General features: G+C 40.0%; 1 protein-coding gene across 4 annotated transcripts in view; it reads left to right on the plus strand.

Annotated features, from left to right (window-relative positions):
* Nucleotides 1-13,927, plus strand: part of TNNT1 (troponin T1, slow skeletal type) — an 89,147-nt gene that overhangs the window by 12,075 nt on the left and 63,145 nt on the right. For 2 of the 4 annotated variants that reach the window (XM_089652587.1, XM_089652589.1), the window contains exons 1-2: nucleotides 5,756-5,779; nucleotides 11,499-11,520. In XM_089652587.1, coding sequence (XP_089508713.1) covers nucleotides 5,773-5,779; nucleotides 11,499-11,520 — 29 coding nt within the window. In that variant the 5' untranslated portion in view covers nucleotides 5,756-5,772. Of the gene's footprint in view, nucleotides 1-5,755; nucleotides 5,780-6,926; nucleotides 7,038-11,498; nucleotides 11,521-13,927 lie in introns of those variants that run through there. The other 2 variants (XM_089652590.1, XM_089652588.1) reach the window with 2 other exon arrangements.

Below are 13,927 nucleotides of genomic sequence, written 5' to 3' on the forward strand. Positions count from 1 at the left end.
ACAGATCAAATAAATTATTAAACATTTCTGCTTTGCTTGTTTCATAACTCTCTTTAAACTTTGAGAAAGACTTAACTGTGCATTTGGGGTAGCAAATATCTCTACCTGAAAATCAGCTCCCTCTTGGAGGGCTATGTCTAGTGTGTGCAAGCAGAACTGGGACAAGGTCATTTAGTACCCAGGACAAAGATGGGTTGTAAGGGAGGAAGAATGGCTGAAAAGGCTATAAGGGTGTGTTCAGACGTGCAGCTATCCCTGCTACCCCTCTAAGAAGTAAACTGTGCAGATAACTTTTTGGAGGGCGTTTGACTGGCAGTAAGATGGTGATATGTTGCCTCCTCACCTTCTGTCTTAACCCTGAAAATGCTGAGGTACTGCAGGGTGGTATAGCCTGATAAATGCATTTAACTTTTGCAGAAAAGAAAGTGAATGCATTTTTTACGCATTTTCTGAAAGGGCACCAAAATTCCTGCATGCTGCTCTTTCAGAATACGCTACAAAAAAATTCAACCTAGTAGAAGTCAGTGGGACCGTGGCTAAAAAACGAGCATACACGAGGGCTGTGCCCATAACAAAATGCACCAGTGTGAACCCGGTCTTACTGTTGACTTGCTCACTACCTTTGCTGGATGTCTATTCCTAGCATCAACTACTCTGGCAAATGAACATTCCCTTTGCACGGGGCATTATACAAGAAAATGTCATTATACAAATTACTAGTGCCAAAGGATTAATTAGTGAAAGGAAAATAAAGAGGGGCTCTAATAACACAACATATCTGTGCACTGTATGTCCAAACATTTGTGGACCCTTGACAGTTATATCTATATTAGCTTATTTGATGGAGTTATTATTATTATTATAATACAGGATTTATATAGCGCCAACAGTTTGCTCAGTGCTTTACATTATAGTGGGAGACAATACAGTAACAATACAGTTCAATACAAGAGGGATTTGAGGGCCCTGCTCCTTGGAGCTTACAATCTAGGAGGGAGGGGTGAATGGTACAATAGGTAATAACTATGGGGGATGGAGTGGTTGGAAGAGTAAAGGATTCCAGTATTAGCAGAGGGTGGGATAGGCTTCCCTGAAGAGATAGGTTTTCAGTGATCGCCTAAAAGTAAGTAGAGTATGCGATAGTCTGATAGATTGGGGTAGAGAGTTCCAGAGGATGGGTGACGCCCTGGAGAAGTCTTGGAGATGAGCATGGGAGGAGGGGATAAGGGAGCTAGAGAGTAGGAGGTCTTGCGAGGAGCAGAGTGTACAGTTTGGGTGATATTTAGAGATAAGATCGGTTATGTAAATTGGGGCAGTGTTGTGGATGGCTTTATATGTCATTCTTAGTGTTTTTGTCCCCTTCGGGGCTATAACAGCCTTCACTCTTCTGGGAAGGCTTTTCACAAGATTTTGGAGTGCGTCTGGAGGTATTTTTACCCTTTCAGCCAAAAGAGCATTTGTGAGGTTTGGAACTGATGTTGAAGAAGAAGCAATAAGCATTTGTGGGATGGTGGTCCTCAGAGATGAATAGTAGGAAAAGAGCTCTAAGATATCCACTGGAAAAACTAAAACTAAGAGGAGAGGCAGGGAGCCCTGATGGTGCTGTAAATAAACAGCTTTGTTTGTTGTACATACAATATATAAGATCTTTTTTATATACTCTAATATGTGATTTCTAGATAAAATCCAGTTTTAAAGATATGCCTATTCTTATGATATAATCCAGTGAGATCATTTAATTTGCAGACTCACCATTAAACTGAGGAAGTGGCTTGTGAAACATCTTTTGGTGTAAAAAATACATTTGATGTTTATTATTATTATTGTTATTATTATGATTATAATTATTATTATTATTATTATACATGAGGACTCCCAGCCCTGAGTTCCTTTAATGTACTAGAATGTACTGTCAGTGCTGACCACCCTTCATTGGTTTAGTCTACATTTTGTCAAAATTAGCTGCTAATTGCACCATGCACACTGCATAGGTAAAATCTGCTTGAACTTAAGTATTCTCCTTAAAGATAAACTTTCTATTTTGCTTTGGATGGCCTGTGGCACATGGAGATAATAGCAGCCTGGTTTGATATTGACAGGTATGAATGCGATAAAAATATAATACCATGATCCTCTTAGTATAATGGTCCTATTAGAAAACAATACTTAACTGACAGTCCATAGGCCAAAAAAAAATCCTTACAATACACTGGTGTAGTGCTACCTCCGCAGGGGCCGCATGATAATGCTTGTCCCCAGTGGTTGCCCTGACCTTGCAAGCCTTTCGACACCTCTGACACCCTGGGTTCAGATATATTTCAACAGTATGAAATAGTAACGCAAGAGACACAATTCTTTAGTAACACCTCTATATTGGGCTTGCTCAAAAGAGTACACCACAGAATTAAAGGTTTCGGAGGTACGTCCTCAGTTAACGCATAAAAGCAAAACACTGATAAAATGGAAATAACCAAATAGCAACAATTAACAAATTATACGGACACAAATGGTATGGTGTATCTATGTAACTGCAACACCAGCAGCAGGAAGGGAAAGAAAAGGCTTGTTGACTTATCAGCTCCCTCTGGGCCACTGGCATTACAATAGGGAATGGAAACAAATTATGTAAATAAATATATATATATATGTGTGTATATATGTAAATATATATATATGTATATATGTGTGTGTATGTATACTCTGGCATAAATGTGTATAGACACCCTTATTTGAATAACAATGGCTTAGATGCAAAGAGGTCCCTATAACTAGAAATAGCAACTTTAGTCCTGAGATGTTTAATGTTCCTGAGGTGAGAGTAGTCGTTGTCTTCTGCTAGCAATGGTGGGGCCCATATACAGTAGTGAGTAATGGTAACAGGCTGTGATAAATACTCAAAGCAAAGATCTCTTGGTACTGAGGTGAAAAAGTGTCTGCATACAGTGTCTCTTGAGCAGGGGTATCAAACTGGCGGCCCTCCAGCTGTTGCGAAACTACAAGTCCCATCATGCCTCTGCCTTTGGGAGTCATGCTAGTAACTGTCAATCTTGCAGCGCCTCATGGGACTTGTAGTTTGGAAACAGCTGGAGAGCCGCCAGTTCAACACCCATGCTCTAGAGTGTTGTCAGAAAGACGTTGGGTATCTGCTCACTCACCAGTCCCAAGAATAGTATGGCCTCCTAGGAACAGAGTTCTTGCACATGCTCTTGGCTGTTTGAAGAGAAGTGCAGAGTTACCACCTGGCAGCCTGTCAGTGTAGCAAGCAGAGATGACCTGCTGAAGACTGGATAGTGACAGTTACATGCAGAGAACCTGATGCGATCCTGGTGTGGCGATCGTTGTCGCGGCTGTGTTGAACTGGTATACAGAGTCTCACAGCAGTGGGTCAGCAATCTTTTTGTGGGGGAGAACAGCAGTCTCCCTGTGTTCAGCTCTGAATCTTGCACCAAGAGACCCCACCAGTTCCTTGTTGTAGAATATACTTTATGCCCTATTAAACTCAGTTATATTTTACTACACTATGGACATTCTTTTGTTCTTACCCCCTGGGGGAGTCTTCCATTCTCAGATCCTGTTACATCAGGACAGATCCCTACACTCATTAAAGGGACCACCACCCAGGAAACAATACCAGCCTCATCCCTTAAAGGGAACTTTGACGGACGAGGATCATCTTTACTAACCCATATGGATACTGTCTGATGACCTGCCACTCTTTAGAGGGAAGACCACCCAGTTCCTTAGAAGGAAGACAACCTAGCTCCTGACCCCATACAGATGACATCTGATATATTGATATAAAAGCGCATTTTGTATGCGCATCTGGTGAGTGCGCGTTATCTACTAAATCACCGCATGGACACCGGCTGTATATAACACAGGAGCACAAGAGTCACTTTATAAACTGTTATATTTGTTTCCTTGATTTATACACTTATTTATGTATAATTGGTCAATTTATATTAATTCAGCAGGTTTTACTTTTATATTTATATATTTATTTACCCATAAGCACTGCACCCTTATTTGCATTGATTTTACTTAGTTATTAATTTTATTAGCGCTGCACCTTTATATATAATATTTATGATCCAGGGTGAAATTGGTTACCCGTGTTGTGCATAGCAGCTCTTTTGGTTTCATCCCTAAGGCGCTCACATCCCTACTTGTAGAATATACTGTACATCTGCTCTTCCAGCACTCATAAATACAGTATGTATTGGCTATAGGACTACAGGTCCCAGGATCCTCTGCTGTCAAAAGGACTGGATTCATTCTGTGAACAGGAAGTGATGTCCCAGTACTGGGAACTAGGGGGAAAAGGATTAACTATAGTCTCATCATGAAATGTCCCTGAATGGCATAACAATATAGCCACCACCTGGCTACACTGGTAACAAATGGACAATTTGGAGCTACAATATGTGGACAACAAATGAGCAATTATGACAAAATGTGGACAATCATAACAGTATATGGACAGCAAAATGGGCAATTATAACAATTGAGGTAGGCTATCAGTGGGTCTGAATATGGAGATGAAGAAGATAGGTTCAGAAAATGGGTCTTGCAGTTTAGGGGTAGGACTTCAGATATGATGGCGCTAGAGAACATTATTTTTATGAACTGGTTCCCATAACTGAACTCCATGTTCACTAGGGGTCTTACTAATGCTATCTTCATTATTTTGCCAGAAAGGCTGTATCTGTCCTTAGCCAGCACATCATGGTGGAAAATGTATGTATGGTCTCTGTAATAAAATCACTGATGCGTCCCTGGTCTCTGATATATACACAGTAATGCAGCCCTGGTATCTGTCACACTCATTTACACAGCTTTGAGCACTTCCAGGTTCAGAATGGTCAAATCCCAGCTGGTGGGGCCCAGGTAAAGAGCAGATAGGGGATTTTATGTCTGCAATCTGCTTGAGTTGAGTGCAGGGTTGTCAGCCCCCTTGTGATAACAATTAAGTTAAGTGAAAAAAAAGTATTACAAAACAATAAAATCATTTTTTAAAATATTTTTAAAGGACCCCTGATCTGACACATAGATATGCCCTCCTAGGATGCACGTACATATATCACTTGCACAACACATATTAGATAACTATGAACATGCCAGAATGAGAGGAATAAATCTAGGGCCATTATTTATGGTTAGCTCTAAACTAATGAACTTTAAATGTTTTAAAGTATTGACAGCTTTGGGTGTGGTAGTTTCTGTCATTTGCAGACGCATTCGGTTTTAAGGCTTGACATATTTGGTATCCATAAACTTGACAACATCTCATCTTTTAAGTTTAAAAGAAAATTTGGAGATTACTGCGTGTGTTCGTTAAAATTATTTGAGTGTAATTATTACTGAAAATATAGGTTTGATAAACAGTTGCTCAAAGATCATACAACATAATTAAATTGCAAATGTCATAATAGGTCCTTTGCATTTGTAAAGTTCTTGTTTTTTTTTTTCTTTAGTACATTTTCGTGTTTAAAAAAAAAAAGTGCATTTATGTGAACAAAAAAGAATTGGTCTGGCAGTGAAAGGATTACAGTTATATGTGTATGTCATATTTACACTGCATTTGTTAGAAAAATGTGTTTCTATACTCACATATCACTTCATTGTATATCATTGCTTAGCTTGCACTTTATTTACATCTGTTATGACAGCAATGACTGTTGCTTATGTTAAATTGCTGCTTGTGCTTCTTTCTATGTTCATCTTTGTTTTGCAATGTGTCTGCTTGATGTTACAGAAGAGTATGGAGAACACATGGAAGGTAACACATCCAAATTAACTTAGATCTTTATATTCCATTGTATCTAATTGTTGCAGAATGCTAGCACTGGAGATATAAAAATCAGCATGTGATTCAAATTTCAAGAACAGTGCAAACCTGAAATGTCAGTTTTGGGGGTGGAGTTGGTCTTAAAGTTTGTTATTTTAGGGTTTGTGATATGAGTCTTCTACAGATGAGCGGACACTCATCAGTCAAGGAAAACAATGAGAGATCTGCCCATTCTTGTTGTGATCATTACACTGTCATGCTCAGTACAACCTTTTTATGTTGTCTGTTTACCATTTAAAGGGCTGAGAGAAATATGCCATTACTGGCCTCCATTTTAAAATGCTAGCTGCCTGGCTCTGGCTTTAAAACTTTCTGAGTCCATGATCAGGATCAGGTATGTAGCAAATATAGTCGTAGTTAAGTCAGTCCTGGCAAGCACACTTGTTCTAAGTCAGTGACATATAAAGTAATTAAAAAAGTTTAATTTCAATTTTTTATGAATATGTTCTGTACCCCAGGTGACAAAGTACATGTAGGATCTTTTCCCATCTTCCTATGTGCTGTCCAATGCTAGCTTTGAGGATGGACATGCCAGCCCTCCTTGCTCCACTGCCATCTGACAACATGGCTGACAAGGAGACAGCTGCTTTGACAAGTAGCACTTTTCTGTCTTAAAGCACATGCCCATTTGCCTGGAACATTTTAGCTAACAAGTCCATTGCATTTCTTGTGAGATGTTTGTCTCAGGCAAGTACTTGGAGACAGATAAAAGTGCGATTTGACAAAGCAGCTGTCTCCTTGCTAGCTGCGTTGTTAGAGTAACGTGGAGAGAAGACGGGTGCCCTGTCCAACCTCATAGCTAGCCTTTGGGAGTACAAGATTTTACATGTACTTTGTCCCCTGGTGAACAGAACACATTAAAGTGGTAATAAAGTCTGCTTTGTGATTTTTACCTACAGGTAAGCTCATATTATAGCTTACCTATAGGTAAAATCAATATCCCCTAAACGTGCACTGTTTAGGAGATATTTGCTGTTTTGGCAGCCGGCGCATGTGCTCAGAAGGAACGGCATACCTGTACCATTTCTTCAGAGTACTGTGCCATAGCCCATGACTCCCGCGCACATGCGCAGGGGTGTCGTCATCAGTCAGATGGCCGGAGCTTGCAAACCCGGAAGGAGGACCAGGGGAAGATGGAAGCCCTGTCAGTGGTGACAGTGTGCCCCTGGAGGGCTTCGTTTTAAGATAAGTACTTCATAATGTGCTAGTAAGCAATGCAAACTAGCACATTATACTGTAACATTATCTAATAAGGGCATGCGCTAAATAAAAATATATATCACCATATAATTAAGTGTCCATAATAAATCTGTGCAAGTCCAAAACAAACTCAGAATATCCTTTGTGAATTCATATCACTGTGAACTTACAGAGGATATTCTGAGTTTGTTTTGGACTTGCACAGATTTATTATGGACACTTAATTATATGGTGATATATATTTTTATTTAGCGCATGCCCTTATTAGATATTATTCACTTTGCCAAATTAATTTCTTATATATTTTTAATTTTTTTGGTTGGGTGTTGCTGCTAACACACAGTTTATTATTGTTATACAGTGTGGTGCTTTTTCTATTGATTTATTTAGTATACTGTAACATTGCCTTGCAGCGAATTTATTTTATATATTTTTTTTTTGATCTGAGTTTACTACCGCTTTAATAATAATTGAAGTGAGACTTTTTCTTTAAGTTAAAGAGCCAGCATGACTGCCAGTCGTCTTGCATTTTCAGTTTCCTTAAATTGTGTAGATACAGTAAATCTATCAGTTCTTTATTCTAGGGAAGGGGTGGCTCACAGGTCTTTGTTCTCAGTAATTCACTATCACTGCATCCATAGACACACACGGCACCAGTAAGTCACACCCCTACTCCCTATTTATAGACGTTTGATTGACAGAAACAGAGACCTATGGCTCCTGTTGCTCTGTGTCTCCTGTGAGACCAGGAGTGGTGTGGCAGCTGGGGCAAAACTGGAGCAGTGAGAGGAGTCAGGTAAGTGTTTAGTGATGGCGGTGGCTAGGACAGGTAGTGGGGAATGTTTACCTTAATGCAAAGAATGTGTTAAGGTAAAAAAGCATTCTGACTTTAGGACCACTTAAAAACAGAGCTCCGCAGGAGTTTCAAATAAAAAACCAGTAATACTCACCTGTCTCCCGCAGTACTTCTTTGGATGTTTGCCATCCAAAAAGGCACTTGTGGTGTGGTTTCCCAGAGAAACATTTGGTGCACAGGACTATTTGTAAGGTATTTTCATGTGAGTGTATGTATAAATATACTATATTGCCAAACGTATTGGGCCGCCTGCCTTTGCACACACCTGAACTTTAATGGCATCCCAGTCTTAGTCTGTAGGGCTCAATATTGAGTTGGCCCACCCTTTGCAGCTATAACGGCTTCAACTCTTTTGGGAAGGCTGTCCACAAGGTTTAGGAATGTGTCTATTGGATTGTTTGACCATTCTTCCAGAAGTGCATTTGTGAGGTCAGGCAGTAATGTCAGACGAGAAGGCCTGTCTCGCAGTCTCTGCTCTAATTCATCCCAAAGGTGTTCTATGGGGTTGAGGTCAGGATTCCGTGCAGGTAAGGTTCCTCCACCCCAAACTCACTCATCCATGTCTTTATGGACCTTGCTTTGTGCACTGGTGCGCAATCATGTTGGAACAGGAAGGGGCCATCCCCAAACTGTTCCCACAAAGCTGGGAGCATGAAATTGCCCAAAATGTCTTGGTATGCTGATGCTTTAAGAGTTCCCTTACTGGAACTAAGGGGCCAAGCCCAACCCCTGAGAAAACAACCCCAGACCACAATCCCCCCTTCACCAAAATTTACACTAGGCACAGTGCAGTCAGGCAAGTACCATTCTCCTGGCAACTGCCAAACCCAGACACATCCATCGGATTGCCAGACAGAGAAGTGCGATTCATCACTCCAGAGAACACATCTACACTGCTCTAGACTCCAGTGGCAGTGTGCTTTACACCACTGCATGCAACGCTTTGCATTGCACTTGGTGATATAAAGCTTGGATGCAGCTGCTTGGCCATGGAAACCCATTCCATGAAGCTCTCTACGCACTGTTGTGCTAATCTGAGGCAACACAAACTTTGGAGGCCTTTAGCTATTGACTCTGCAGACAGTTGGCGACTTCTGCGCTATGCATTACTTATTTCTAACCTCTGCACTATGTGCTCTGCATCATTTGTCTACTCTTGACACCCAAGACATTTTATAATTGAATGTCTGCCCTTTATTCCAAAATTGGGAGGCAATGCTTTGTTATTGTGGCTTCAAATGGGGGTATGGTCAGTAGGGTAACCTTACAATTATATACAATATTTCACCCAAGCTTTGAGGTCTATAACTCTTTGTTAGTACAGGCAGTGTTAGAAATTAAAAGGTGTATATTTTATATGAAAATAAAGATCACCAAACTACACATAGGGCTACTTATGGTAAACATAACTCCCCAGCCCCCTCTATAACATTACATAAAAGGAAGAGTGGAAGAGTTCAGTTTTGGCATTTCCAGAAAAAAAAGCAAGTAAAATGATAAGCGGCAACTTTTAAATGTGTTGTAAGTTGTGTTAAATGAATCAGAACATTAACAAATAAAAAATAGGTGTTATCCCAATTTGGTCAAAAAAAGTGGAAATACACTTTATTAGTTACTGTACCTTGCAGGCTGCTTGCAACTTACCAGTCCTTACATATGGTGTTTGAATTAGTTTTCATTATTCAGTTTAAGAATATTTTCAGAAGGTTCAGAAAATAACAGTTTTTCATTCTGCAAATGCAGTGTCTTTGTAACTCTCTTTCAACTGAACCAAAATCACAAACAATTTTATCTTTTTTCCAACTCTTCTATAAACTACAAATTCCACCCTCCTTGAAGATAAAAAGAGGAAGTAATTTGTGTAGTCTACATCAGGAGAGCATCCTAGTGTGACAAACATAGCTACTTTCTTCGATGCAGTGGATTGAGTGAGTGTCTGTGAGTTACTGTCAGAAACACATAGTAAAAACAAAGGAAGAAAGAATAAAAAAAAAAATAACGCAGTCACCACAACTATGGACTGGCAGGCTGCAATATATTTTTTGGGTTTAGACATGCGTTGCAAAATTACCGATTTACAAAACAGACCCAGAGCTATAAACACACACTGCTATCCATGCCCGTACAGACTATTATGCTGCTTCAGTCGCTTGATTCGATTTTGATCGATGACAGGACAGGCAAATTTCGACACTATTTTGCACTGGAAAAATAAGTTGTCATTAAAGGAGATGTATGGCCAAAGTTTTTTTGGCTATATTTCTCCGATGGATCATAGAAGTGCAGTTTATTCTGCACTCCTGTGACCTGTTTACAGCTGACAGAGCGGCAAAGCCCGCTACCAGCTGTTGTCACATAGCCAGCCCAGGCTCTGGAAGGATCTCGACAGTACAGTTGGGATCCACCCAGAAACCAGACTGGCAGCTGGTTCAACCTCTTAGTTGCACCGCTCTGAGACTGAGCTATCTGCTCCCTCCCCAGCCTAGCTCTCCAGTGAGCGATGTAGGGGCAGAGCACAGAGACGGTAACTGACATCACACAGCTCTCTGCTCAGAGCGGAGGGGAGAACTGAGCAATCAGCAGTGTTTGATCGCTCAGTTCTCAGTGAAGAGGCAGTAACCACCTAGGTGAATTTTTTTTTTTTTAACCCCATACTTCTCTTTTAACTTGTAAAATCTGGCACCAGAGCATGTTAAATTATTCCATTTATGGCCCCTGTCCTACTATTCAGAGCCTCTCCATCCCCCATCACTCCATCCTTTTCCTAATGTGGGAAAACACCAGATCGAGTATTTTACCTAGATGGTTCCTCCTTAGTTAATACCCTTACATCCCAATATTTCCCACTTGTATTTGCTTTGAAATACTGTTCTTGTTCTGTTATCAAGTTAAAAACCAAGGAAGGTGTCATAGCAAATTTACAACTGTATCTATGTTTCCATTTGATCTAATGCCATTGGACATATTTGGATTGTATGATTTACACCAACCACTTTCTGTGATAATAAAAGCGGAATGTACATACATCCAACAAGACTTGATATGATACATTTCTGACTGAACATGGCTTTTTGCAAATGTATGTATCATTTTCAATGCCTATCCCAACTGCTTTATCTCTAACCTTGTTTTTTCTTATAAATAAAGAATTTTAAAAAAGCTAAATCTTTCCATTTACCAATAGTTGACTTGCATTGTACTGTGGCTTAGTGGTTAGCACTGCCTTGGAGCACTGGGTTTCTTGGCTGGCTTCCAACTCAGGACACTACCTACATGACCTTTGCATGTTCTCCCTGTGCTTCCATGAGTTCTCTCCCAAACTCCACAGATTGCTGGAAGGTTTATTGGCTCCTGTCCAAATTGGGCCAAACATTAATGTGCATATATGCTGCGCATGTGAAATAGAGACCTTAAATTGTAAGCTCCTTGAGGGCAGGAACTGATGTCAACGAACAGTAAATAAAGTGCTGTGTAAATTGTTGGCACTATATAAATATTAATAAAAAATAAATATTTGTTTTGAATAGTACAATAAAATGTCACATATCATTCATTCAGTCCTGAAATAAATGTATCTCTCTTTTTCTTATACAGAGGAGGAGCGCCCCAGGCCAAGGTAAGAATATTTTATTTTGTCAATATGTTAATGTGAAAGGTACATTTCACACGGTACAGGGTGTCCTGTTATTCTAAAAAGTAATATTAACACTTCAGCCATTACAGCTTTAAAACATCCAGTGCAGGGCAGGGCCAAGCCACATTCAGTTTGTCAATAGATACACATAGCCGGCTCTGGAGCTAGCACACACAAGTGCTGACCTAGCAATAGTAGCTTGCTATGGGGGCACTCAGAGGTGGGGAGGAGCCAGGAGTGTTATCGGGGGACCTGAGAAGAGGAGGATTGGGGCTGCTCTGTGTAAAACCATTGCACAGAGCAGGTAAGTATAACATTTAAAACAAAAAAACAAAAAAGTTTCATCCTTTACTATCACTTTAACTACTTGCCCTCCAGAGGATTTACCCCGCTTCCTGACCAGGCCATTTTTTGTAATACGGCACTGCATTACTGTAACTGACAATTGTGCAGTCATGCAATGTTGTAAATGATCGCCTGTGTGTTTTTTAATTTTTGTGCTATAAACAAAAAAGACCAACAATTTTGAAAAAAAAACAATATTTTTGACTTTTTACTAGTAAACATGTCCAGTTAAAAAATTTTAAAATTCAAATTCCGTCATAAATTTAGGTCAAAATGTATTCTGCTACATGTCTTTGCTAAAAAAAAAACCCAATATGTGTAAATTAATTGGGTTACGTGAACGTTATAGCGTTTACAAAAGGCGGTATAGATACTGGAATTTTTATTATTTTTTTTTTACTAGTAATGTTGCCGATCAGTGACTTATTGCGGGACTGAGGGACTGTGGCGGGCATTCTGACACTGGGAGGGAACTGACTAACTGCCACTGACATCCCCAGTGACACTAATACAGTGACCAGTGCTAATAAAAAGCACTTACACTGTACTAATGGCACTGGGCAGGAAGGGGTTAACATCTGGGGCAATCAAAGGGTTAACTGTGTGCTCTGTGTGTTTTTCTAAGTGTGCTCTGTGTGTTTAGAGCGGTCATATCAGTGCGGTCCCAATTTCTAAAGTAGTACATGCACTACTTTTGTTGTGATTTGCATAGACATCTGTGTCAGATGTCTTGCAAATCACAAGTGGAATTAGCAGGTCATCCGATTTTGAAATCGTGTGACTTCGCTGTAAGTCGCACGATTTCAAAATCGGCTTTGATGTAAAAAGTGAAAGTAAAAGAAAATCTTAAATTTTGGGTTAGCACAGAACACTAATTGAGGGGAAATCTTCCAATGGGGATACTAGTTCTGGTGACCCTGGTGACACCCTGGGATTCCCTCACTTTGGAGGGATTTACTCTCACTTCCTGTTTTGGCTATGGGAACCAAAATAAAAGAGAGGTTTTGCCTTTAGTTACACTTTTTAAAAAAATCATAAAATGGCACCCTTCCAAAGAGATAGTGGGGAATATACAGTATAGAACAGTGAGTGAGAAGAAGCAGATGTCAATTCCAAAACATTGTCAGGTTTCAGACTGATAAAAGGCTGTCATGCTGGCAAATGGCATACAGAATAGGATATGACACTGAAGGAGTGAGACAACAGATAGGGAAGCTCTCAGTGGTCTGTCTGGTAAATTCTACAAAGTGCAGTGATGATATATTGAAAAAATAGGAATGCGCTAAATAATTAAATGTAACAGCAAAATACAATAAAAGTGTCCATAATTAAATATGTGAAAGTCCAAACACTAAAAATATAACAAAAATATAACAAAAAGTCCTCTTGTGAAAATCATAACACTGTGATCAATCCACCACCAAATAAATTGGATAAACTCACCAGAGCTAAATGCTGGTATGGTACCGCCCCCTGAGGACGTTGTGGTGATGAAACGCGTAGGGTGTGGCCTACTTGATGTTGACGTCAGGATGTTCCCTGTGACTGTCGACGGTGATCCGCGGTGAGCGGGGCTCATCCATTACCAGTGCTGTTTTATGCTGTTCATGCTGGTGTCGGTCTAGACACCTTATTTGTGAGTGCTATGAAGTTTTATTAAATGTTATTTTGTTTTAAAACGTGCTGCACCATCATTTCTTTTCCTTTGTCCCTGAGTGTGGTCCCTATATTTATGGAGATACGTTGGTATATGAAAAGGCTCATCCTGGGAGGATTGGCTGCAGAGTATTGCTCCTTACATTGAGATATTGTCCACCATTGCGGAGTATTGCTGCTTGTTACCTGGAGATGTGATTACCACTGCAGAGTATTGCATCTATAATCTGGATATCGCTTTATTCATCGCTCCCAGAGCAAAAGTGCTTGTGCTGGTCTATAACCTGATCAGCATTTAGCTCTGGTGAGTTTATCCAATTGATTTGGTGGTGGATTGATCACGGTGTTATGATTTTCACAAGAGGACTTTTTGTTATATTTTTTGTTA

This window comes from Staurois parvus, unplaced genomic scaffold, assembly GCF_062004578.1.
Source record: "Staurois parvus isolate SC_StPar_1 unplaced genomic scaffold, SC_StPar_1.0 ptg000686l, whole genome shotgun sequence".
NCBI lineage: Eukaryota > Metazoa > Chordata > Amphibia > Anura > Ranidae > Staurois > Staurois parvus.